General features: G+C 38.6%; 1 protein-coding gene across 1 annotated transcript in view; it reads right to left on the bottom strand.

Moving 5' to 3' along the window:
• COL4A5 (collagen type IV alpha 5 chain) overlaps nucleotides 1-26,316 on the bottom strand; it is a 62,010-nt gene that overhangs the window by 10,226 nt on the left and 25,468 nt on the right. The window contains exons 20-42 of the mRNA XM_075162433.1: nucleotides 25,882-25,965; nucleotides 24,522-24,614; nucleotides 23,856-23,926; nucleotides 23,450-23,641; nucleotides 22,828-22,996; nucleotides 22,066-22,158; nucleotides 21,874-21,978; nucleotides 21,159-21,256; nucleotides 20,744-20,894; nucleotides 19,990-20,103; nucleotides 15,625-15,792; nucleotides 14,640-14,729; nucleotides 13,675-13,824; nucleotides 12,229-12,327; nucleotides 11,143-11,232; nucleotides 10,290-10,429; nucleotides 9,218-9,344; nucleotides 7,888-7,968; nucleotides 7,209-7,307; nucleotides 6,586-6,636; nucleotides 5,569-5,754; nucleotides 2,699-2,707; nucleotides 396-404 (exon numbers count right to left, since the gene is read on the bottom strand). Coding sequence (XP_075018534.1) covers nucleotides 396-404; nucleotides 2,699-2,707; nucleotides 5,569-5,754; nucleotides 6,586-6,636; nucleotides 7,209-7,307; nucleotides 7,888-7,968; nucleotides 9,218-9,344; nucleotides 10,290-10,429; nucleotides 11,143-11,232; nucleotides 12,229-12,327; nucleotides 13,675-13,824; nucleotides 14,640-14,729; nucleotides 15,625-15,792; nucleotides 19,990-20,103; nucleotides 20,744-20,894; nucleotides 21,159-21,256; nucleotides 21,874-21,978; nucleotides 22,066-22,158; nucleotides 22,828-22,996; nucleotides 23,450-23,641; nucleotides 23,856-23,926; nucleotides 24,522-24,614; nucleotides 25,882-25,965 — 2,469 coding nt within the window. The remainder of the gene's footprint in view (nucleotides 1-395; nucleotides 405-2,698; nucleotides 2,708-5,568; nucleotides 5,755-6,585; nucleotides 6,637-7,208; nucleotides 7,308-7,887; nucleotides 7,969-9,217; nucleotides 9,345-10,289; nucleotides 10,430-11,142; nucleotides 11,233-12,228; nucleotides 12,328-13,674; nucleotides 13,825-14,639; nucleotides 14,730-15,624; nucleotides 15,793-19,989; nucleotides 20,104-20,743; nucleotides 20,895-21,158; nucleotides 21,257-21,873; nucleotides 21,979-22,065; nucleotides 22,159-22,827; nucleotides 22,997-23,449; nucleotides 23,642-23,855; nucleotides 23,927-24,521; nucleotides 24,615-25,881; nucleotides 25,966-26,316) is intronic.

The following is a 26,316-nucleotide window of genomic DNA, read 5'->3' as shown; positions in this document are numbered from 1 at the left end:
CATCTCTTTTGACATCCCGATAGTCTATATTCAGTGGATAAATTTGATGAGCTGTATTTCTGCATGCAAATCTGAGTATAGAATTCCTTCCAAAATTTTTCTTTTTAAATCAACAGCAAATTTGATTTCACACATATCCTGTAGCAGTTTCAGCTACAGAAAACATCCCATCATGCAAGGATTTTTTGTGTTCATTTTGCTCTTTTATACTGGTCCAGTACTGTACACATGCAAAATAATAACAGGTTACCACCTGAGGCATGCTAATCAAACACATACGATCTGCAGGTAGCCGTAGTCCTTAAAAAGATAATCACAGAATTACAGGAAAACATCTGTTTCTTTTACATCAAGTGCAACGCAGTAAAATAAATTGACCGAGTTAAGAGTCTAACCTGGAGGACCTGGAAGGATCAGAGTTCACCAAAGCCCAATGATCGATGTTAGAAGGGTCAGACATCACACAGTACAAAACAAGATTACTAGTTAGAAATAGTACAGATGACAGTATATACACTACACAACAACCCATTTCACCAGCATATTTTGTATTTACAATATAATCCACATGCATGCATAAAACCATACATGAATACACGATGATACGTATTTTCAGATACAAGTTATTCTGGTGACTAGGCTCTACTAAGACTAATTTGACACTTCATTTAACAGCAAACTTAAAGCTTTACTAAAGAATGTGTTATTGCTTTAACATTACAGCTGAGGCCTGTGAGTGGTTAGTCCTACTCACAATGGGGTTTGGACTGTGTAACCATTTCACCGACAGTATTCAAGATCACATGGCCTGGAGCTTGGCAAATATTCAGGTAAATTGTGAGTGACAACTTACTCTTGAGCAAAATTCTGCTTTGGGCAGGGGGGAAGTGTGATTAACGGAAGGACTTAACACTGCTAATCAGGTATGAGCCTCAACTATCTGTGAATACAATTCTAGGACTAAAAAGTAGGCTTATACCCTCTTCAAAATGGTAAGCAGGATTGACATGGATCAAAAGGGCTGCAAATGCTATAAGCAAAAATACAGCAGAACTTACAAATTTAGAATTTGTTGTCTTTACTGTTAGCATTATTTTTTCTTGATAAAAATACCCCAAGACGCTAATTTACCTGTTTAAGGTTATTATGGAGAATGGCATGTGGTAACATCTTTAGAAAACTCATTTAAACGTCTTCTTTCAAAAGGTAAGCTGTTTGTCCCTACCATGCTCCTGAATTAATACATATTTCAGCTCCTGTGCCACTTGCATCTTTCATATCAGTGAAATGATTTAAATATATCAACATATCACCATGCAATTTACAGCTAAAAACTACAATAAATACACATCACGTTTACACCTCAATGCACTATTTCTTACATATCCGGTAAATTATTTTAAATATTAACTGTAATACAGTTGTTAAAAATAATGACGTGGACATTTCATTGTTACTGTTAAGTACTTATAAACTATATTTCACTGTTAGATAAGTTTTGCTATGATTTATAAATCTGTCCTATACTTGCTGATTATTGAATTCTGGCTGGGCAGAGTCACAGGGTGGAACAAAACGTGAAGCAATTGAAAAGTTCCTCTCAGCATACCCATGATGGTAGCCCTCTTTGAAAGTGTGATTACTGCTTGTGTGGCCACAGTTTAATTAAAAGGAAAAACCACATTCATTTTTTTACATGACTGCATAAAGCTAGCATTCAAACATCAGGGGCTACCACATTTGCTACCTCACAGTGCTTAGGACAGCACACTAAAAACTAAAATGTATTCCTTTATTGAATTTTGATGATGGCAGTTCTTTGCTGCCTGAAAGTCATCATAGCAAAACCTAGAGACATCATTATTATTAAATAGATATACCAAGTCATTTTCAATCTAGACACAGATGTTAAAAATCTTCCCAAGAGCTGCCTTGTGCTACATGCTGATATGCTAAAATTACGATAAGCTTGTGAAAATGACCATGTTCTTACCAATCCTGTTCCACTGCCCTAGTGTTAGAGAGGGGAGGGCTGTATGCTTCATTTTCATTAAATACATGTGAAAGGAAGAGCTTTCCTCATTTCCTCTAAATGTGCTGGTGAAGCAAAACAATGGAAATAAGGATTTCTCTGCACTCGGAAGTTACAGTGCTCTAAGTTGGGAATGTAAAGCATCACTGTTCCTCTGTATAAATTTTCCTACGGACACTGTTGGTATAAAAGAAGCATCTAATTTATTTAAGTCACTTGAGAGTGTCCAAAATCAACAGCAGCAAGTGTTACAAAAATGAATACTGTCATTTGCCCAAGCTGCAAAACACAATTACACAGCAAAGACAAGGGAGGACAGCGCAATATGCTTTTTTTTAAAAGATGAAAAACAGTATATATTTTTTTCAACGACACTGAGAATAAATATGCTAAAACAAGTTTCACAGTTGGGGACACTTTATAAAAGCCTTGCAAATCTGGACCCACATGATGTTCTACCATGGGGAGAGCAACACTATGTCCTTCCAATGTTGGTCCTACAACAACATGGAGGAAGAGTCTGAAAGCCAACTCTGAGCTTTTCTTTACTACCACAAATTAAAAGGTATGTCTGAAAAATGACTCAGCATATCTACATTTAGACAGTACAAAAGTATATACATTCATTTTCATGCAAAGTTACTATTTTGGAGTTAAGGGGCTAACCTGAGGGACCTGGGAGTAGGGGGTCAGAGTTCACCAAGGTCATCATTAGAACAAGGGGAAAAACATCAAAATTGTTAGAAATATCAACAAGCTAACATATTCAACTAAACCTTTCTTTTTAGATTTAGCTCAATATTCCTTTACATACAGTATGCAAAACACCAAACTATTATTATTCATAGCAATGAAAATAGACATGTGGAGTAACAGCAATGTTGTGTTGCCCTGGAAATTGGCTTAATTTTATAATCGATTAATACATCTATTAACATTTGTTTTAGGGGCAACTCAACTGAAGTCAGAGAGCTACACCATGTTTGACTTCATCATTTTTACTAATCTTAGAATATACCCAGAAGTCAACAACAAACAGTATACGCATACAGCTTCTGGTTTTATTTATGTCCCTAGAAGGGGTGTAATTTGACAGTCACACAGCTGCTTTTATGACTAGCAGCCTTATGTTGAAATGTTACAAAATCAGCATTCCAACAATAGACTGTGTTATCATTTGAAACAAAAGGCTGGAGTGCTGATTGTACCAGAACTGCAATAATAGTTTGGTTTATCCACATTAGTTCACGCATAACTGAGCAAAACAAATGCTTCACGTTGCATGCAACAAAAATGGAAATAAGAGAAAGAACGAAAGAGAAAGAGAGAGAGAACATGGCTGAGCAGAACCTCACTGGTTGTTTCCCTCTGCCAATGCTCATAAAAACTGCACAAAATGAGTCCCACCATTCCTCTACCTCCCCAGCTGATGAGAGTCAGTAAGCACCTGATTTATAGACAGAAGTGTAAACAGGATGAGAAGCTTCACAAAAACACCAATGCTACAGCAGATCATAGAATCTTAGTTGGTAGTTTTGTTATACATCAGGAACTGTTTAGCTGGTTTACTTTTTTTTTTTTTTTTTATTTGAGTTTGGAGATATCCTCTGTATAAGAATCTTTGAAAAATGAAAGCCTGTACTCTTACGGACCAATCAGCTTCCTGTGCCAAAATTTTAATTGCTGTACCACTCTACATACATAAGAAATATATTTGGCAGATTTTGACATCTAGGATGTCTTAGGCGTTTATTTGGGCACACTTAAATTACAAAGCCCAAGTCCAGCATCCCACCATCTCTTATCCCTTCACTCCTCCCACTTGACCCAGCTGCAACTCTAACCACAGCGAGCACAACTGGGATTACTTGTCCCATACTCCTACCTGCCAGTGAGCACCTAGGCAGAAGAGGACAAGGCCACACGGGAAGTGGAAAGCAAATTAGGACTACCAACTTGCTGCAGGGATGCTCCACTGACTGGGTATAGCCCCTGGGGCACAGCAGGAAGTTCCTCCAGGAGAAGGGGGGAGGCATGCACTCCTCCTCGCACTAACCAAATAGGAAACCAGGAAGAAATTGTGACTGGCTGTGAATTATTAACCCATTGGGTTGTTCCACACCAGTCACATAAAAAGCAGGTTTAGAATACAACCCAATTCAAGCATTTTTACTAGGACTGAAAGAAAACCTCATTACACTGGCAAACAGCATCCCAGTTTTAAGGTGTTATAAATTAAAACCAAATGTTGTTTATAATGACTCATTTTTTCAAATGCACCGTTAGTATAGATAGTTCATAGCCTACTCTGCACAAGAGAAAAGCTCATACTGTCATTGAGAATAATCAAATATTACTCAATTCCAGTTCTAGTGAACATATTTTGATAAAATTCCATTCTAAAAATGTTTTTCAGTGGGATTGCTTCCTCCCATATAAGAAGCAAGCATGAGGAAAAAAAGGAATCTTAAAATCTTTCCAAGTGTGTCCTGCAAAACTAAACTCCCCTTTGATACCTAAAAATGAACAATACATGTGCAGCAGCTATTCTACAAATGCACTAACTCAAAACTAACTTTCTGTTATTCAAAGATTTCTTTCAGAAAAATCTGAGGTCAGAGTTTGAGGGCAATGAATAAAAATATTAATTCTGCATTTATATGCAAAGAAAAAACTGTAATCAACCAATAGCTTGGTTTGAAAGTAGTCTCCTTTAAGGAGAGTATCAAGCATGTCAAGTGAGATGAGTCTTATTGGTGGCAAAGTACTTCTGGACTCAAGGTACAGCAATAAGCTTGAGCCAGAGCTGTGACAGGTTCTTTAAAGTTAGATTTTTCAAGAGCAGTATCTAAATACAAATAAACATTCTATAACACAAAATATAAATCAAATTCTAATACATGCCAGGGAGTTGCTCAGCAATGTTACCTCAGTATAGTGGTTTTTTCATTCCCAGAATTAGTGGGTGCAGGAACAAAATGCAAACATGGAATGGAAAGACGAACACGGCATGATGGTGCACTGAGTCCATGGGAGCCATGTGACACAATGGAGCAATGACTTATGTTACATGACACGAAGATGAAGAGGCAGCTATCCAATTTGATCATGCTGTGATGCTAGCGTGAATTTGATTTTCATGACTCTTAAAATGATGGGGTTTGTTACTTTTGGTTTTTTGTGCGCGATGACATTTGCTGATCACGTGACAATACTGCAAAGGTATCAGATATTCAAAAGTCGATATCGTGCTCGCTAGATTATTACTGTGACAGCATGCGGAGAATCTCCCGTTTATTAACGCATTGGATTTTTGCTGCCAGGTATCAGAAATTAATAGAAACTGAGGCTGTTTTATTTTTAGATACTGTTGCGTTTGGCAACAAAACCCTCTGGTTGCCCACAAACATTAAGACCTATGCCATGAGGCTTGAATTTATCCATCCAAATAAATTGAGAAAGTTTAAAGGCTGATAACCTACCAGCAAAATATGAAAGTACTGGCAGATATTGATAGGTATGGATCATGCTCTTACCTGGCCTTCCTGGAACACCTGGTGGGCCAGGGCTACCTTTAGGACCTTCCAGAGGTGGCCCTGGTAATCCTGGTGGACCTGGTGGACCCTGTAGACCAGGGAATCCCTGGAAACCTGGTTCTCCCTTCAGTCCTGGAAGTCCAGGGGGCCCTGGTGGGCCAGGTAACCCCAGTTCTCCTTTTTGCCCTGTAAAACCAAACAGCCACGTTTATGAATATTGTTACAAATTGATATGCAAAAAGGTCCAAATGTCAATCTGCAGAGCCATTTCTCTCTCTTGCAGAAGGTGCAAGTTTGGCCACAACTCACCTCATTTGCGCAGCGAGACAGTGTAAAATTGGTCTAACATTCAGAAAAGAGTTAGGGCTAATAATTCTTGCAGAAGAAAGTGCTATAGCTTCTGACATGTTAAAAGGTCTTACTAAGTCTCACTTTACTACTCAGTGATGCTGTAATTCATAAACATCCTCTGAGTGTGCAATGCTTTCATGAGCTTTTATATACCTGTAAAGAAATCTGTCAATATTAAGACTTCAGCATTTTTTTGAGACACTGCTGAAAGTTAAGACATACTTGCAAAATTTTCAAATAAGCTTGAGGAATTTAGGAGCTACTGGAATTTAATGCTACTGGAAAGTAATATAACTTAGGTTGTGAAGTTGCTTTTGAAAATATAGCAAGCAGCTATATTTTCAAAGCAGCTTCATTTGTCATCTGTTGTACGAATGCTTTATTTACTGAGACAAATCAGCAAAGTTCCACACAATGCAGTAGACTATTATCCTGTGTGGATTTATTCTGTCTGCATAATTGCTAATTTACAAAATTCAGTAATCAGTAATGAGTGTCTTTATTACCTTGGTTAATTGAAAATGGTCTGCTGAGGAAAAAAAAAGTATTTTAGCTGTTGCTATGGCATTCATTTGTTGCAGAACATACAACATGCCCTTCTTTTTTTGGTGTATAGATATATTCTACATTAAACCTTTTTAACAAAGAACAACAGAGAAACTTTACCTGACAATCCTGGGAGTCCTGGAGGTCCTGGGCGCCCAAAACCTGGAAGACCTGAAAAGAAACAGATTCAGTTAATAATGAACATTTAGCTTTCAGGTCTCCAGGAACAGGTATATGAGGCTGAGAATGATGAAAGTGCAGTTTGTCTAAATCTCTGATTCCTTGAGACTATCAGGATTCTCATTCACTCACAAGTCTACACCAATGCTAGAGGTTTTGCTGCTAAAACGCATCTGTAACTTTCATAAGTATTTCCATCCATTCACATGATGCTCTTTCAGGTTTTGGGAGTTAATACATTTGCATTTTTGGTTGGGGTTCTAGCTTTAAGGCAGACATTACACCGTTTATCCATTCTGTAACTGAATTGAAGCAATACAGCTACCGTGGAATACAGGAACATGGGCTGGCGTTGAAATCAGGTAATAAAAAATATAAGAGCTGATTGAATTCTTGTCCTGTGCTTCACTGGCAGCTTGACAGCACCCTTTGTGAACCATTCAGTGGCTGGGAACCACAGAAGCAGCTTTGAAGGTGTATGGGCAGTTACAGGAAAAATAGAATAAGGCAGGACATCACAATGCAGAGTGAAGAGGAGAAAACAAACAGGAAGGATACCTAACCTGGTTCGCCCTTCTGACCAGCTGGTCCAGGGATACCGTCTCGACCAGGCTGACCCTTCTCCCCTGAAGGACCAGGAGGGCCAGGACGACCAATATCACCTAAAAGGGGAATAAAACACATTAGCACAGTAATGCCTAACCTGCAATAAAAAACAAAGCAACCTTCCCCCCCTCCCCAGCATTTGAATCTGAAGGTATAACAACGTAATAACAAATTAATGAGGGTGTAATCTTAAAATTAAAGCCTTTCTCTCTCTCCCTCTCCCCCTGACAATTTAGAAAAGGCTTTTCGGCCTGTGACCTTTTAAGCAGTTAATGTTTGCTAAAAATAATGTAATGGTTCCCTTTAGGATAAATTAGAATTTTGCTCCCATAAAAACAGGTTAGACCACTGGAGTACTTAACATAAATAAAGCTGATAAATACTGAAACAGTTAACTTCTTGTTTCAATAGCTAATGATATGACTATGACAGCAGACACAAGTCGTCAAGAGAAACTTAAAACTTCTTTCTTTTCTGATCAGTTTCAGTGAACTAAGTGTGTGGAATGATGTTTGAGCATCCATATACATATAGGTGCATTTTCATGATGTTAAAAAGATAAGAAGATAGGAAGTGGCTTCATATGTTATGTTTTTCACAGAAGCAGCTGACCTTTGCTTCACTGTTCACGCTCACCTACTGGCCCAGGTGGTCCAGGCAGGCCAGGATTACCTGGAGGCCCCTCGATACCTTTTGGTCCTGGAATTCCTGGTGTTCCTGTAAAGTACGGGCATTTCAATCAAATTAAGCACCAAACTGGCTTTTCAGCAGATCTTGAAATGCTATAATCTGAGATGCCCTGAGTAACAAATGAGCTAATTGTATCAAGATACTGTATTTATGCTCATTTTGCAGATTTACAACTGATTAAGGAGATGAATTATAAAGTAAAGAACGTACAGAAACAAAACATACTAGCACAACTGTCCTTACTGCTACTCTCAAGGCTCTGTCTTCTTAACTGTTGAGTGCTAGTGGCCAGACGCAGTGAGTCTGGCAGTCTGCTAGGAAATTACCATTTTAGAGACAGGTGTTTCTGCCTGACAACAAGGTGAAAGCATTACTAACTGTGGCTGGCTAGTCCTTCCCCAATCCTCCTTTCCTTTCCTGAAAAAGGATCTTAATAAAAATGATCTTAGTTAGAATTTACACCGGATTCTCACCCCTACAGCATGAACGGAGTGGGCGGTAGGAAAAACAATCGATCCGTTGCCATATATATGTTCTGAGGAGAATCTGAGCCTGATCAAGGTAGCGTCTCAATACACCAGTTTGACTGTTCACAGTCTTTCAGGCATGACATGAAGCAGAGGTTAAACCTGTCAAGTTCATGGCCAGGTTTTGTTCTCTTCTAAGCTTCCTGCTGCCATGACTACAGTTATAAATTCCCTAACTTCCTACGTTAAAGCAGCTCAAGCATGCTTGTAGAACAGCCTTTATTGCTGCAAATGCGGCATAGGTAAAAACCTTGTTTCTTTAAATTGAGAATGAAAGAACATACACCCATGAACAATCTCTATTAATATTTCTAAGAGTAAAGTGCAAAACCTAATTTCAGGAAGAGATTTCTCTTTAGAACATATTTTTAGACAATAAATGTGTTAAAAAAGCCCAGTTTTCCTGATGACACGTTTTATTGATTCATGAAAGAAAAATATGGAGCCAAACACAGGTATTTTGTGGGTCAGAGAACGTGAGAGTCTGTTGCGGGGAGTGGAGAGCATTAGCTAACACAACTGCTACAACCCCTCAGAGCAGATGAATAATTTCAGAAGGCACTCTTAAGTTATGCATTCACACACTTACTGCTGCAGTGACAATTCCAACAGCACAAAGCTTAGAAGCAGCCGACTGCTAGAAACTTTGAAAGAAGCTGCAACCCTCCACCAATTACCCACTGTCTTTAGATGTATATGCCAGTATCGGAGAGCAAGAGGGAAAATTAAAAAATCCTGTTCAGAATTACCTGGGAATCCAGGAAGGCCTGGTTCTCCTTTTGCACCTGGATTGCCTGGAAATCCAGGCAAACCAGGATTTCCAGCTATACCTTTACTGCCTGGACTACCTGGGTATCCAGGCAAACCAATATCACCCTAGAAAACATTAAGCAAAAATAAGAATCCAGTCTTTGTAAGATAAATCAGCCCTTCTTGTATGTTCCCAGTCTTACCATCACAAAAAGGTCACCATTATATTGTGTACACTTCTCCTTATATCCAGTTAATGTTAACCATCTCGCACAGAAAATTAATTGGAAATAGCAATTGTAAAGATTTTAACAGTTTTCCCCTACAATTTTGTATACAGAGTATCATAGTTTTTCCTCAGAACTGGCCTACATTAAAGAAAAAAGTGTTATCTCTTCTTTCAGAAGAGACAGAGATTTTTACCCCATGATAATGCAGAAGAAAAAAAAATCTGTGGAGCTTTAATTATGCAATGTTTTTGCTAAATTAATTGCTGCTCAACATCAACTGTAAGGAATCAGTGAAGGCTGTTAGATATCTGTAAGTCTTTTTGTCACTTTTTTGTGGGTAACAGAAGGGATGATATAGGTAAATGATAGTGCAAATATTTTATATAGACTTAAAAATTTTAAGCACCAGTAATCATGATATATCAGCTCCTTAGTAATTTATTCTTAAATGCATATTGTCTTAATTTTTTTTAGAATTAATTACATAATTAGACATGGGAACAATGATATTAATTGTATAAATCCCTACCAACTACCAAAATGTCAGTGGGTGTCACAGTGCAGACTTGGCCACTAACTGAACCCAACTTGAAAGGTCTGGTAAACAATCTTCTCCTTTAACCAGATTAAATTATATATAAATATTTTCACCTTTAAAATTAGAAATTTTTGCTCCCACCTGAAAAGAACAAACCACAGTCAATGCTGCTTGTTATTAATATATTTATATACATATTTACGGTTATACATAATACACATTAAGTTATAGTTTAAAAAAAAAAATCAACACAGAATCTAATTTCCTCATGGAATTTTCTATTGAAGAATTTTGTAAATGTACCTTTGGTCCAGGGATACCAGGAATACCAATGCCTGAGAGACCAGGGTCTCCTTTCTCCCCTTTCAATCCAGGAAATCCTGCAGGTCCAGGCTGCCCTGGACGTCCTGCTATTCCTTGGCTGCCTTTAATCCCTGGGGGACCTGTCCAAAATATAAAAATACAGCTTTTATAAATATAAATAAAACTTCTGCAGTAGTTTAGTGAAATCACTCAAATTACAGCAACTGAACTAAAAAGCACTAACAAATTGACTGGCTGGCTTTGAATACCTAATGTGTTTTTATTTTTAAAAACAAACTAAAACAATTATCTAAAATCTCTTACAGCTTTTTGCATGACATTTCTAAGCTTTCTTTTTTTAATTCTTAATTTACACAAATCCAAATATTTCTTTGTAGTATCTAGGCACAATTTAATATTAGAATCCTCAGAAACTGGAATTTTTGTTTCAGCAATCTTTCTAAATAACGGAATTCACTTTCTCCTTCCCCTTTTGCTTGTTTCTGATGCCTGTCTTCTGACAGGTGGGTTTACAGAATCATGTTTTTTCTGAACTTTCTGAGAAACCAGAAAAGGATGAAAGTTACAAAATGTAGATCAGTCTGCTTCTACATCTCTAAGCACTTTAAAGTAATATCTATTTACAATATATTTGCTATTTGCATTTTCTGTTTTAATGGGTATTTCCAATTTCTTATGTACTATTTCAACAAATACGTATGTAAGGCTTTATGTATTCATTTGCATTGCCATTTAAATATTTTCCTAGATACTGCACACAAGATCCACCTTTGTACTATATAAAAGGAAAACAGTGGCCAAAATGAAGTAAAATACAAGCACAGAAACTAACCTGGAAGACCCATCTCTCCCATGACACCTTTTAACCCTGGAGGTCCTGTTGGTCCAGGCTGCCCAGGAAGCCCCGTGTCTCCCTTGAGGCCTAGGAAAGTTGTGTTTTTCGTTAATTAATGGCAATAATTAAAAGTTTCTGATATTCATGCATTCTCATATGAATATGCTTGTCATTTAATTACAAAGGCAATGGATTTGGGGTTGCTTTAGGCCTCATACTGCTCCTAAATTCTTTTTCACACCCATTTGTAGTGAAATATTAAACATCATCTTTGTTTGTTCTAATCCAAGATTTGATCAGGGCAACTACTTCTTTGTTTTGAAGATTAGTCTAATGAAATCTCAGTGCCTGATTTAGTAACCATCTGAAACAATTTAGTATTGGTGTGACTTGGTCTCTCATGAGTTGTTCTGCAGAATGAACACATTATCTCTGTCTCATCTGCCATAGGTATTCACTAGCTTCTATTATGGAATTAAATGCGACCTACAATGCTCAAACTAGTTTGAGTCCTGGATGGTTAAAAAAATTCCCCAAGCCCAACAAGATATTTAGAGCAAGACCTATATTAGACGTAGTGAGCAAAGATTCAAGATTTCAGATAATTTGTTACAGCTGTAGGAAGAAGCAGTGCAAAACAGAATTCGTTTTCTTGATCCTTGCAATTCTTGAAAGCAAAGATGTGACATCCGGACAGCCTTTGCAATACATTCATTTGGCCATTTGCAAAGTACGAGTATAATGACTAATAATAGAAGAAATAAACATATGAAACTGGCAAGTCCTGTTGGCAGATCCTGCAGTCATGCTCAAGCAGCAAGCACTTTTCCAGTAATCCTAAAAGCTATTCCAATCTTCAGTGGGATCAGCTTAAAACTGCTTTTGGGTCTGTTAGAAGGAAAGAGTTCAAAGCATGCTGTTTGGATAATGACTTTACATGTCCCACAACTGTGCTGCAGCTTTAAGTGTAAATCCCTAGGCTTTGCTTAGATATACCTGGATTAACATCCCAATCCCATGTGATAAAAATGCATGCAATTTTTTACATATCAAAACAGTCCATCTGAGGCCTTGTTTACTTACCTGGCAATCCTGGCACACCTGGTGGGCCACTAAATCCTGGTGGACCTGGGTCACCTGGGAGACCTTGATAACCTTTCTGTCCTGATAAACCAGGAATACCTCAAAGGAAAAAGAAACATTTTATTATTATTACTATTACTACTACTGAATGTTTTCTTTTACCTTAAGAGATCAAATGTACCTATAGGTGAATAAAGATCCAAAGAGGGATTTTTCTTCAGTAAATATAATTCGCCCTAGTTTAGCAAAAAGAAGTATCACAGAACACAAAATATTGCTTCTGGAAAGTTTAAAATTACTACAGAACAGGAACAATATATGTAAGTAGAGGAAAAAGTAACTTTATGACTAATGCCAATACACTTCATTCAGAAGGGACTGTCTTTTCGGATGAGCAGACACCATGCTAACCTCTCTATATTATCCAGTTTATTTATATAAATGTTTAATTACATTGCTACATCAGAAGCATTTTGGGACTGATATATTATAAAAATTAATGCAGGTATTTAGCAGATTTTTACAAATTCTATGTGGTTATATATATATACACACTATATATATATATATATACACACAATATATATATACATACAATAACTTTGTGCAGGCATAGTTAAATCTGCCCTCTACAGCTCTTACTTAACAGAGGGGGGGAAAAAGAAAAAAAAAAAAGGAAAAAAAAAAGGTAAGTGTCTTAGGATCCTACCTAGGCTTCACAGAAATGAATACAATAGATAAATTAGCACAATAACGGCTGGGCCAACATTAGAGAAAGGCATTCTGGTTCTCTCTAGGGTAGAATATTTTTACTCTTCTCAAGGCTAAATTAGAGTTCAAAGGAAGCATCAGAACCCTTGGAGGGGAGGGGAAGCAAGCGAGAGAGAAAACAGACTTGAGTGAACTGAGAAAACCTTCCAGGCTGTCAGCTTCTCAAGTAGAACACACAGAGATGACATTTAGCTCAGGGGAGGGTAAGCTCACAGAGATACCCAAAGGGAGAATCTGGAGGTGATGCATGAGCAGATGACCTGTGCAATTCCATTCTACAAGGCAAAGGCCCAAGGGCCTGTGAGACAGCAGGAACGCAGCCAGCACAGCAGCCATGACAACTATCTCTCATCATGCTTAGGAATAGTACCTAGAAGACTGAACCATAATCCTGCTGAAATCACCTTAGTACTATTACAGTATCTCCATATGCCAAAGAATAGTAACAGTTAATGAGCAAGGACATTGCAAACTAACCATACAGAGTAACCTGGCCATAGAATCACTTAAAAAAACGCCTAAAATAAGAGAAACTTAAGCCATCTCCATATTCTGAGTTTAGTTTTTTCTATAAGAAAGAATGAACTGTAAGAAAGAATGTAATGGATTCAGTTACAGGTCACTTATCTGTAGAGGACAAACCACCGCCCCAGACCCACATGCAAAGTTCTGTACCTGGAACACCTGGCTCGCCTTTTTCTCCTTTTGCTCCTAGCTGTTTTGGATCAACTTTTCCAGGTGGACCTGGCAGGCCTGCTTCACCTTTGATGCCTTTCTGTCCTACCAGTCCAGGAGGCCCTGGTGGACCAGGTAATCCATTATTACCTACAGTAGGTACAGACAACAAAAGGGAAAAAAATATAATGCTTAAGGTAAGCTAATATATTTGTAATGCTTCTTCTTACATAGGGAATCCATGATTTACTCATGAAGTTGGAATTCACTAAATGATCAATCAGTTTATGCAAGGTTCTCCACAGCATCTTAAGCCCTGGAACAAAGCCGAGTGAGTGGACTGCATGGGGATGTCTGTATGCTGCAGTCTGTCAGCTCTGGCCAGCCCAGCTCAGAGGAAGCAACTGTCTGTACGACCCACATCAAGAGAGCTCCCAGAGCCCCACCACACTATACCACTAGCACAGAGGAGTTGCAACGGCTACAGCAGCTTTGGATTTACAGCCTCCTTGTTCTAGGGAGATGAGTGGGTTTTCTTCTACCAAACTCTTCAAAAATTCATCTCCAACAAGGGGATTGGGAAAATGTAGATAGAATAGTTTCTCTGTTATATCTATAGAGCTGATTCTGGATAACTCCATAACCCAAAGCTACTGATTTTCTTCTTTCTGCTGCTTAAAGCAGACTTCACAACATACTTCAGAAATATTGCCCTACTTCAATGCCATCAATCCAAAGGTAATGTTTTAAAAATAGCTAACAATTCATGACATCAATTAAAAAAGAGTGACTGAATGCTATGGCTTAAAACTGCAAAGCAATTCTGAACATCAGTCAAAAAAAGATAACCTAAGCAGATCCCAGTAATGACGATCTAGATGTTAGTATTACAATGCCTCTTTCCACACAGGACATGGAAAACAGCATTCTGCATTCTCTTCAGGGGCAGATAAAACAAACATTACCTTTCAAGCCAGGCAGGCCATTTCTTCCAGGAGTTCCTGGAGGCCCTGGAGGACCAGGAGCTCCCATGACGCCCATCTCACCTTTGGCACCTAAATGCATTGAATCACCATTGTCATTCTGAACAAAAACTCAAAACCTATCATTACCTAATTTTTACTTCCCTGCATCTCTATGGTATTTATTAACCAGCACATGCATATAAAGCCCGTTTTAAGGGAATTACAAGCACTTAGTTCTTGTATAGATCTAAATCAGATAAAATGACACTTGAAAATTGTGCCAAATTTTCCACAGTTAAGTCCTGGGAAGAAAATTTGCAATGCACTGTTCTTTTTGGTAGAGAGCATATTTATACCTCCAATAAGTTTAGTTCCCTGGTTTGAAACATAAATACTTGTTTGAAAGCAAACTTGAATTTATTGAAAGCCAAAAAGACAATTAGGAATACACTACTTTTAGAATCTTTTGTATCGCCCCCTCTATCCGAAGACCGAGATTCTCAAAATTCACTTTTGAGATTTCTATTCCAGAGAGCAAAACAGACTATCTTAACTGAATAGTCTAACACACAGAATAAGTAAATCAATATTTAAAACTGTATGTTTGATCCAACTGATAGCATTTGTAATTATTTCCTTTAAACAAATTCTATTTCTAAATTGTAGAAAAAATAATCACAAAATAAATTAGAAAAGTGTCATAACAATGATGATCAAAGTCACATTTGAAAGTTACAAAACAGAATAACGTGGAAAATATTTGAATCCAGTTACAGGGAAGAGTGAAGAGGTGACAAGGATTTTAATGCAACAAATATTGTTATAATTTTTTTTTTTAAATATGAGATACAATTGTTACATGTATCCAACTTTAAATGGATAGAATAAACATTGAAGCTCATTAAGCTGGCATGCCCAAGCATAAAGAGCATCCAGCTGTAACTACAGTTTGGTCTTTGTCCACAGGTAAAAAATGTGAACTTACCTGGAAATCCAGGTATTCCATCCCGGCCAGGTGGCCCAGGTGAACCCTGAGGCCCTGGGAGACCAGGGGGTCCTGGATATCCTGGGGTTCCTCGGTCACCTGGAGGACCAGGAACGTCGAAGCCTGGAGGACCTGGATCCCCTTTCTCCCCTGGAATGCCCTGCAACCCTAGACAATGTTGTTAAGACACAATCTTTTAGCAAAAAGTAAGGCAAGACAGCGATCTGTGTGTCTCTGGGCGTAGTACTGTAGGAATAGCTAAATTTTATCTGCAGTCCATTCCTAGCACTGATGAAAACCCTGCAATTCTTCTAAAGCCATTTATTTTTTAATGGCTTCCAGGTGTTAAAAGGCCATATTCTCCTGAAGAGAAGCATTACTAAAATTTTACCAAGTTGTAGCAAATGCAATTAAAAAAATCTCAAAAGGAAAACAACAAAACTCTTCAACAACCCTTTAAGTCTGCTTAACAAAACAAAAAGCCAAGATTGATTAGACTGGTTTGTATTTTATCATTAAGTATTGAGATTCTTACAAGTGTATTTCCATTGATGATTCCATTTTACTACATTCTAAGATAACATCAGCTGAATATTTTTGAAGGAGAGTAAAATTCTGCATTGCATTACATTTCCCTGAATGAAAAATATGAATTGTCAAAATATGCTTTAGATTGGTTAATGCTAATGATACTGAGCTCGAGGCACTGCTGAAGCAAGCAGACAGCTTGTTTCCCTCCAGTGCACTGTATCAGTGAAGATGCTCATTCTGGAAATGTAGCTAACAAAAAAGGATTATTTTTAAATCTGAAGTTAAGAAAAGGCTTTGGTAAAGAAACCACAGTACCTGGGGAACCTGAGGTTCAAAAGCCAACGAGTTAGAGCTCATCAGGAAGTTGAGACAGGTAGCAGTAAGGAGTTGTAATAGTCGTTAAGTTAGGAAACAAAATAAAGCACATACAGATTAGAACAAAGAAAAAATCTACCTAAAGTTACCGAAAACAGATCTAAGTACAAAGAAACCAGACTGCAAGGAAACCTGGGGGTCTTTTTCAAAGTGGAGCCACCACTGTATGCAGAAACAAGAAACTCAGTGAGATATTTTTAAATATTGATGGTACATTTTAAAAATAAAAGTATTTTTCCTTCTCTCCTTGTCTAGTATTCTCTTTGCAACTGGGGAACAAGTTTTTTCTGAACTGTTTCTTACACAAAACTCTCATTACCAGATACTGGCTTGGACACCTTCTGAACACCAGAGTACATCCTACCAATCAGCTTCTTGTTGATCTGCATCACATTCTGGTAAATCCCTTCAAATGGGGATTTTCAAAAGATGCTGCTTCTTTATAACACAAAAAACCTCTAAATAATTTTTTCCCCATTCTTCTAGTTCTATTATGCAAATTTACATTGTTACACCTACAGAGATAGTATATTGCATGTTACATGCCCTAACATAGTCTACTGAGATTATGACAACACCATGCCAAAACCTCATAAGTAACTACAAGGCAGTATTACTCTGTAAGTCTGTAAGGGGGATCCCCACTCTCAACTGCAGGAACAAGTTTAGGAGTGATGTCATGATGTGTTCTTTGCACACTAAAAAGGCAGATCAAGTTTTCTTGACTGCATAGGCCGTAGGCTTCCATTTATTTAATGATAAGCATGTTTCTCTGGCAGCAGCTTATCACTGCATTAAACTATGGTGTCATGTGCCTGGAACTGCCTACTTTGCAGAGAAAAAACAGTACCAGAGGATGGATAGGGACTGCACATGCTCTGTGTTTAAGGGGTCTCTATCAGCAAGCAGGGAAAAAAAAAAAAAAAAAGAGAAAATAATACATAACCCAATACTAGGACAAACTTCATATCTAGAATGGTAAAGATACTTTTTCAAATAAAAATTAATCCCAATTGAATTTCTGATTCTCAAAAATGTAACCATATCATAATTAGAACAATATAGACAATACAATAAATTATGAAGTAATTTGTTACATATTCAAAAAAAGAAGAATGTTAAGTTACTGCAAACTATTTGAAGAAATGGTGGTGCAGAGAAAGGAAATTCTGAACAGGGAAATCCTTTCAAGAATTTTCCAAATTACCTGAAAAACAGAGCCCCAGAAACTTTACCCTAATGTTGCATAAAGGAACAGAATTAAAACAGCCTAGTAAAACAAACAAGGGATTGGAGATGGGAATGTAAGGCATTCTGCACAAAACAGAGAAATAGCAGTGCCAAGGGAAATAACAAGGACTTCTCAAGAGGGACCTTCAAATATGCACTAGACTTCAGAGCCTCCATGCTGTTAGTAGCCACAATGATTAGTCAGTACAGACACGAAGAGTGAAAATATAAGCATTTCAAATCCACCAACTCTAGTACTAATTGTGCATTTGTCAAAATTGATATTTTGCAGAATAAATCAGTGATCACATGAAATCAAATTCTGGCTAACACCAGAAGAGATGTTACAGGAAGACGAAAGAACATGCATTGGATGAAATATTCAAATGCATACTAATACATCCCACCCCAAATACACACGCGTGTTGCCTTCTGTTTCAGTTCAGCCTCGAGTGCAACCATAGATTCAGGACGGTATAGTAAGCACAGTAAGCCAGGCAGAGGACCCACCTGCTGTCTCAGGGAACTTCTGTGACCCCTTCTGTCCCTACCTCTTAATACTGGACACATTCAAGGCTTGCTGGTGCAGCAACCACACATTCCTTTCCCCACCGGGAAACTTGTGAAAAAATATACTTAAACATGACCCACACTTTATACATGTGAGTAGAACTCAAACTCCATGGGCCTACTTACTCAAGTGCTTGCCTACCTTCAAGTTAAGCACTTTGCTGAATCTCAGCTCACAGTCCATAAAAATCTGAATATGATCAACCAATCTGTGACCCATGGTCTTACAGGGGGCCATGAATTATTTTTCAGCATGCATTGCGAACAATGCCAATCCCAGTGCTGGCATACAAACAAATTCAAAAAGTGTAGCTCACAAACATGCAACGTAAACAGTCACACAGGCATGGCAAGAACCAGATGGGTTTTGAAATGCTTCAGCGGCAGGCATGCTCAAGTCCGCAGAGAATGTTCTCACTGTGGTGACTGCCACACATTTGCAACATCAGGAGCTGGTGCACAGCAAGCCCATTCACTGAACGAAGGGGAAAAGGAATTTCCCTAAAAAAACCTTGTGAATACAATGATGTGTATGCATGCACATGTACCCTTTGTGCACAGAGATGGAACAAGTTCATGTCTTCATCAGTCACCAGTCATTTTAGACAAAAGACAATCAAAGTCCCTTCAGAGACATATTCCTAATTATCACTATCCTTAGATTCTACTTTGTCAATCTACTTTAAGACTATCATAAAACTTGTTGGTTTTGCAGAAGAAAAGTGTGTGAGGGAATCAGGAACCCCAGAACTCAGAGGTTTCTGTAAGAGGAATTCTAAATCTCTTTTCCAGGTGTGCTTATGACAAGATGAATGTGCATGACCTCTTTTATTGACAGGCTTTTGTTAAAACAGTATCACGTCACTACTTGGAGAATATTTTCTCCTCTACAAAACAATGAACCAGCTAGTTTGGAATATTTATGCTTTCTTCCTTTCCACATTAACTGAGTTAAATTGCGTTTCAACTTCCATTCGGAAAAAAAAAAAGAGCGCCTAGCCACATCAGGGAGGATCTGAATTACTCCCTTGATTTTGCACTCACCATGTAAGTAGAGGGAGGACAAATAGCATTGTACAGAAATTAATTTTCTAGATAATAATGTGAAAAAGTTCTTTAAAAATACCTCTCAGCCAGTGAATTTGAAATACAGTTTGGTAAGCTAGAAAACTGCTTTGGAATTTAAGAACCATCTTACTATTTGAAAGCAATGTAATGACAGCACAGTACAGGCAGCTAAAGGCAGCTTTTCTCCTCTTCTGTATCCCCAAAACCTCTGCACTGACATTGTGCTCCCTTCTGTCTTGTCCTGAACAGTATTGTGATAAACCCTTTAAAAGAGATTTTGTCGCTATCCATGCACAACAATTTCTAGAATTTCTGCTGAGGCTCCAAGTCTTCTCCAAAGTGGGCTTTTACACCTTTGAGACCTCTCTAAGTTGTGCAAAAGGCAGGGCTGAATGTAATTCCACTTCTAATTACAGTAAAAAACATGATGTACCAAGTTTTGCCCGCTTGACTGGCAAGACAGCCAAGCTAATAGACATGAAGTCTCTATCTTTCCTTGCCTATCTGTTCAGTAGGACCTTCAATGTCCTGTGTACCTGCTTTTTTGTTATGCCAGAAATAAGCTAAGGGTACAATTCATGCGACTTTTACCTGGGGGGCCAACAGGACCTGGAGGTCCTGGAGATCCAGGTGGACCTTGACCACCAATGCCAGGGATGCCTGGTGGGCCTGGGAGTCCTGGTGGTCCACTTGGTCCAGGGTCACCTAAAAGAACACCCTTGTTTAGTTAAATAGTGAACTCAGTTCAGAGATATTGGCTTTCAGAAGCAGAGTGAAATCTCGTCCTTGCATGCAAACAAATATGGATCTGACGCAGGAAAAAACAGACTTCAGAGGCTATTTCTGAAAGCCAGAGATTTGTCCTCACTCTGTGTGGAATGCATGCAGTTTACATTTCTAGGCTACACAGAGACATGTTATTGCATCATAATCCACATCAAACTCAACAGATGCTCTCCAGCAAACCAGGCATGCTCTGCAGTTCAATACAGACAATAATTAACACTAGGAATTTGTGAATTGCTAACCCTCTGCAAGTTGAAGCACAGTGCATCTAAATGACAATTATTCTATTGAAAAAGTTTTACCCCCATGTTAACATGATTTGTCTTTAGAATACAGACTTTCAGATACTGACCCACAAACTGGTATTTACTCCCTTGCTTGCTTGTCTTTTGAGAACACAAGCTTCCATTTACACAGGTGTCTCTGATTTGGAAAAATGGGACCCTGAAGTAACTGCTCTAAAGTCAGCACTGCTTGTATTTAACTGCCATATGACTCCCAGCGTGTCTTCATTTTTTAAAGTTCAATAGACAACAGAAAAGGGGAGAGTTCTCCATACCTTTGGGCCCCGGAGTTCCGTCAAAACCTGCCCGTCCTGGGAGACCAGGGTTTCCTGGGAAGCCAGGATCACCTTTAGGTCCTTGAACTCCTTTTGTGCCTGGTGGTCCTGGGGGTCCAGGTGGTCCTGGAACTCCAAATCCACGATCCCCCTGTAACAAATCAACAAATTTTTCAAAAGGAGGTTTTCTAAGTTTAGCGTCTCCTAAAAATGTTAAAGTAGCAAAGGAAAAATGCCCACCATCTTAGAGTTCAATTTCCTTTTTCCTACCCTCACTCAAACCTCAAGTAGAGAATGTGACTTCCCCACCATCAAAAGCTGACGACAAGAGGTGAAATCCTCCCCACTAACTTCCCACTAACGCACAAGAACCTCTAAGAAAGTGAAGTTTTATATTAAACAAGCAAACACAGACCTTTTGTCCTGGGAAACCAGGTGGTCCAGGAGGTCCATCCAGACCAGGGCGACCTGGAGTTCCTGGAGCTCCGGGGGGGCCTGGAGTCCCTGGGAAACCTACACATGACATGGAGGTTAGGGCAGCAGAGAAGGGGACACCAGAGAGCATTAGAACAACTCTTCCAGAAATGCTTAGGGCCCGTGAAAATTAATCTCTGAAAAGAGGTTCTGTGCTATGCTCAAGCATACTTGAGGGGTACCCGTTTGGCTGAGATAACTTCTGAGTATACTTCCTTTGCTACAGAGAATCTCTGGGACTCCTCTCAGAGGAGGGCACTCCCCATGCTGTGTGCTCTAACAAAAATTACAAACAGTTCACATCAGAAACATTAACATCTTGAGGCAGCATTTGGAGATCATTTATTGATTCAAGCTCAAACACTCATCACTTCCCAAATTTTTACCCATTTGCTTTTGTGTCCTTGGTTTACTGAAAAATGTAAGCTACCATGAAGGAGCAGTACAGTGAACAGCAGGGTATACTCTGTACAGCTCAGCAGGTTTTTATCCTGATACTTCTGCAACTATTATTAAAGATATATAAATTCAAGACAAACATTTTTTAAAGGATTCTAGAGACAGAAATCGACTCACTAGGAAAAAGTGAAGAGACACAACCCTCTATGTTCCCTCTTCTAGCCAGTACAATACTAGTAAAATGGCTGTAAACATACCTTTTGGGCCTGGTGGACCTGGAAGTCCAATGCCAGGAATACCTGGCTCTCCCTTTGCACCTGGGATGCCTGATAAGCCACGCTGACCTGGCTGACCAGGATCTCCTGTAAAAAGAAAATCAACATAGTTATCAACAATCAGTCCAAATAAAAAGCTCTTGGAATTCCCTGGATATCTAGTTGCTGCTTTACCTGGAAGACCTGGGTCACCATTTCTTCCTGGAGGACCAGGGGGTCCAGGAACTCCTGGTTCTGTAATAGTCTGGCCAGGATCACCTTTTGGACCTAAAACCAAAAAGAATAAATATGTATCACTCAGTAGGAGTTTCTTTTCTGTTCTTTTTTGAGCAGAAAAAGATGCTAGCCACATCCCAAGCTTACAAAGAACTTAAACACCAGCAACACTTTACCCAATAGGCTATCTGCCCCTAAGCCCCATACAGCTCTTGTATGCTTAGAAGCATTGTTTAATATTAAGGCAGTTTTCCTGAAATGTTATTTTTTTAGCTTCCTCCCAGGTACCATCACGTGAATTGTATTTTCCATAGCTGATACCAGCACAACTTGATCAGGATCTGCGTAGTTGACAAGAAAGTAACAAAAGCAAACTTGTTCAAAGCAAACCCTTGTTTTCAAAAGCTGTTGTAGTTGCAGTATTATTAAGCATAAGCCAGATGGTAGTTACAATGCATTTCCACTATAGTCAGTTGAGAAGGAGAAGCTTCTCTAGAGGTCAGAACAGAAGGGTGAGTCATGTGCCTATAGTAACACAGCACAAATTCTGCTCACTTTGCGATTCTGTGATGACCTTCAGTAAGGGAGCTTATAAACACTAGGTCTTACAACGCCTTTGGGAAAAGCTTAAAAGCAGCATTATGTTTAGAACTATCCAGAGCAAAAGGATAAAATTTGATTTTACAGCTTTTGTTCAATAGCACACGGAGACCAACTCACCAGGAACTCCAGGAGGCCCTGGACGGCCTGATACACCTTGGATGCCCTTTTCACCAGGTGAACCTTGTGGACCAAAACCAGGAGGTCCAGGAAGTCCTTTGTCTCCAGGAAGACCTGGTAGTCCTGGATCACCTGGAATACCCATTTCTCCTTTGAATGCAACACTGCCCTGAAAAAAGGAAGAGCAGGATGAGAAAGAGGAACATGTATTTACTATCAAAGGAGTAAAGTGTTTCATTGCTTCTGTTTTGAAACTCTGGCAGTTTCCATCCTTCTAGCTCTCAAGGCCATTAGCTGCCTACATCTTACTAACATGGTAGAGATAAGGTCTAAACCTGGCTACTTAATTTTTTCACGTTACATAGGTGAAATGTAGACAATGGCAGAAGGGACCATCTGACACTATCCAAGAGAAGTCTCAGCTTATTTTTAGAGGCATTGACAGATTCAGGGAGTACCTCTGTATATCATCACTAGATTGGCATCTACTGAAGAGAATTACTGTGTTAGTCACATTCAGGAAAAAGTGCATTTGCCAGTCCTCTTATCTGCACTATGTCAAATGCATCTAAGACTTCCCAAAACATCTGTCCAATCAAAGACAGCACAAAATGGAACTCACAGGTTCCCCCTTAGGGCCAGGTAGACCTGGCAGTCCATCTCGTCCAGGAGTGCCATCTATGCCAGGAAGACCTGGAGGTCCTGGGAAGCCAGGGTCTCCTTTGTCACCTTTCATTCTTGGAGAAGTCAGGACATCCCCTGGGTCTCCTTTAGGACCAGGTCTTCCAGGAGCACCTGGGGACCCTGGGAATCCCTGAGGGGGAAGAAAAGAAAAAAAAAAAAGCATTTTAGTTTTTCTTTCACTCCCTCTCTGAGTTTGCCACAATATAAGAATTATGCATTCAAGCTAGTTATGGACGAAAAAAGAAGTATTAGACAAGAATTCATATCTACTGTGCACAGATCTACCAAACATGCAAGACAAATGAGACACTGTTTTCCCAGCAGAACATAACACCACCACTTACTGGTGGCCCTACAAGGCCAGTTAATCCAGGAAGCCCCTTTTCACCTTTTGGTCCAGGAAAACCAGGAGAACCTGAGTAGCGCAGAAAAACATAAAAGAAAAACATAAAACTGTAGAAGCTGTAAATATTAAGCATGCTGTTTGCATAAGATAATAGCTAAGTTGTTTTAAAACCAGGCAAGGTTTAGTCTGGGTTTTTTTTGGAGAGCTTGATTTTATTTGAGCAGCACAAAACTTGCAACTCTTAAGGTAAATCACTTGTGTCAAAAAATGTCACACTTTTAAAAAACTCTAGCTCCTCTACCATTTCAGGAGTAGCAAGTAGTAGAAGTTAATTTCTCTCTTTCAGTTAAATCTATAGCAGGCTATAAACCTTCAATATGCAGAATGCTTGCAAGTCTGTCTTTGATCAGAGGATTTTTTTTTTTTGAAAGACTAGATTTTCAAAAAATGAGTGATTGTTTTATACATATCCAGCCTGTTTGTTCCTAACACTCCCCAAGTGTGCAAAACAGGACATGCACCAACTATATACTGGAGCTGGCAGCCGTGTATCTGAATTTGTACACAATACACAGATACATCATTAGCATTATACACAGGTACTCAGATACAAAAGCAACTTTATAGAATATATTAAGCAAAATAGTGAAGACTACAGCCTTACCTGGACTGCCTGGAAGTCCTGGTGGTCCTCTCTCCCCAGGAGGCCCAGTTATTCCAGTTCCTATGCAATTGAAGCATGTGTCTCCTTGATCACCTAAAAAGATTTGCATTGAAAAAGCATACTTGAGCATCAGATCTTAGAAAACATTAAAAGAATTCAGCACAACAGAAATTGTTTGCTTGCCACTGATCTATAATTCCAAGTCCAAAACGACTATTTTACGTAATTATATGATTGCTTAAATATTAGGCGGCTTCCCCCATGAAAGCCAAACTGAAGCTTTTTGGTTGCTAGAGTCAGGCAACCAATATCAGATATGATTAGAATTTTTTTAGGATAGTGCAAAATAAATTCAAATAAATTAAAAAAAAATGCTTTCAATGATAAAAAATAAAACTGTGGACTTTTTTCCTCCACAAAAGTGTCCTCTTCTAAAGTATGTACCTGACACTTCAAAGTACAACTCTAAAACATATATCAAAATCCCAAACTTCAATTAAACTCCAAGAGTGCAAAATAAACACTGGGAATGATTCACTGATCTGACATTAGGCCAAACTTATTTCATTAAAAAAAAAAAAAAAGAAAAAAAAAGAAAAAAAAAAGAAAAAAGAATCGTTTCAAGAAGCTTAGGAATTTCATTCATATACAGATTTTTCTGACATTTGTCAATGTAGTATTTAAGCACCTCATTTAGGTTAATTAATTAATCAATCCTTACAATCTCCATGAGAAAAAAGACTTCTGTTTGAAAGGAGTACAAAATCAAGTGAGATGCCCAAAGTCATCTAGGATGTCCATGGTTGATCTAGGAAAAGATTCTCACTTACCCATATCAGCATCCTCATTGCAAGGTTGTCTTTTTGGAAACAAGGATACACATTAAAGATGTCTGTCTTTTGCTTACCAAACAAACAAACTCATTGTAGATTGATCAACTCAAATTAGGAATCTTGCATTTATAATTGCAATGTTGCTTTCCATAAAAACTGTCAAGTTTATTCATGAAGTAAGTATAAAACTTTTTCACATAGAGTTGGCAACTGCTGTTACAAAGCACTTAGTTTCTATCTACCTGGGAGGTTCTCATAAACCTGAAGTTCCATTTTACTTTAATCAGGATCCACGCTAGGCCCTAGCACTGGTTGTACCCTCAGCCACTTTGAGATTCCTGTGCTTTAACACTAGATGAGGGACTATACTACGCTCAAAAAACCCAGCTTTCTTACTCAGAAACAGAAAATATCTGCATCAACCCTACTGGGAAGAGACACTGTTTATCCTTATTTAGTGCAGGCTTTACATTGTTTAACAAACTTTAACAAAAAAAAGAAAAAACAAGATAGCCATGACACTGCACCTTTTTGGCCTCGCTCCCCTGCAAAACCTTGTTGTCCTGGAATTCCTGGAGGACCTGGCGGCCCCTGCTCACATAACTCTTCACCTAAGGAGAATCGGGAGACGTTTAATGATCAAATTGTGTTAGACAGACAGCAGCACTAAATACATGTATTCAGTACAAAAATGTACTTCCTAGTATTTGTATGGATATTCTAATATACCCCCACAACCACAGACCAAACATTTTGGCAATTCCGACAGAGGACTGCTAATGAAAACCCACCAATATAATCCAAACTCAAAAGGAAACAATCAGTGATATTACACAACAATCATCAGTTTTGCTTCACAACCTCCACTCTCTCCCACTACTTCCCACAGCCTAGACACTTTCATCTCTACGCTACATTCTGCTATTCAGCCTCATATCATAAAAGCACGCGTATGAAATATC

Source organism: Calonectris borealis, chromosome 13 (genome assembly GCF_964195595.1).
Source record: "Calonectris borealis chromosome 13, bCalBor7.hap1.2, whole genome shotgun sequence".
NCBI classification, from domain to species: Eukaryota; Metazoa; Chordata; class Aves; order Procellariiformes; family Procellariidae; genus Calonectris; species Calonectris borealis.
The sequence above is the reverse complement of the archived record's forward strand: the minus strand, read 5'-3'. Positions and strand labels throughout refer to the sequence as shown.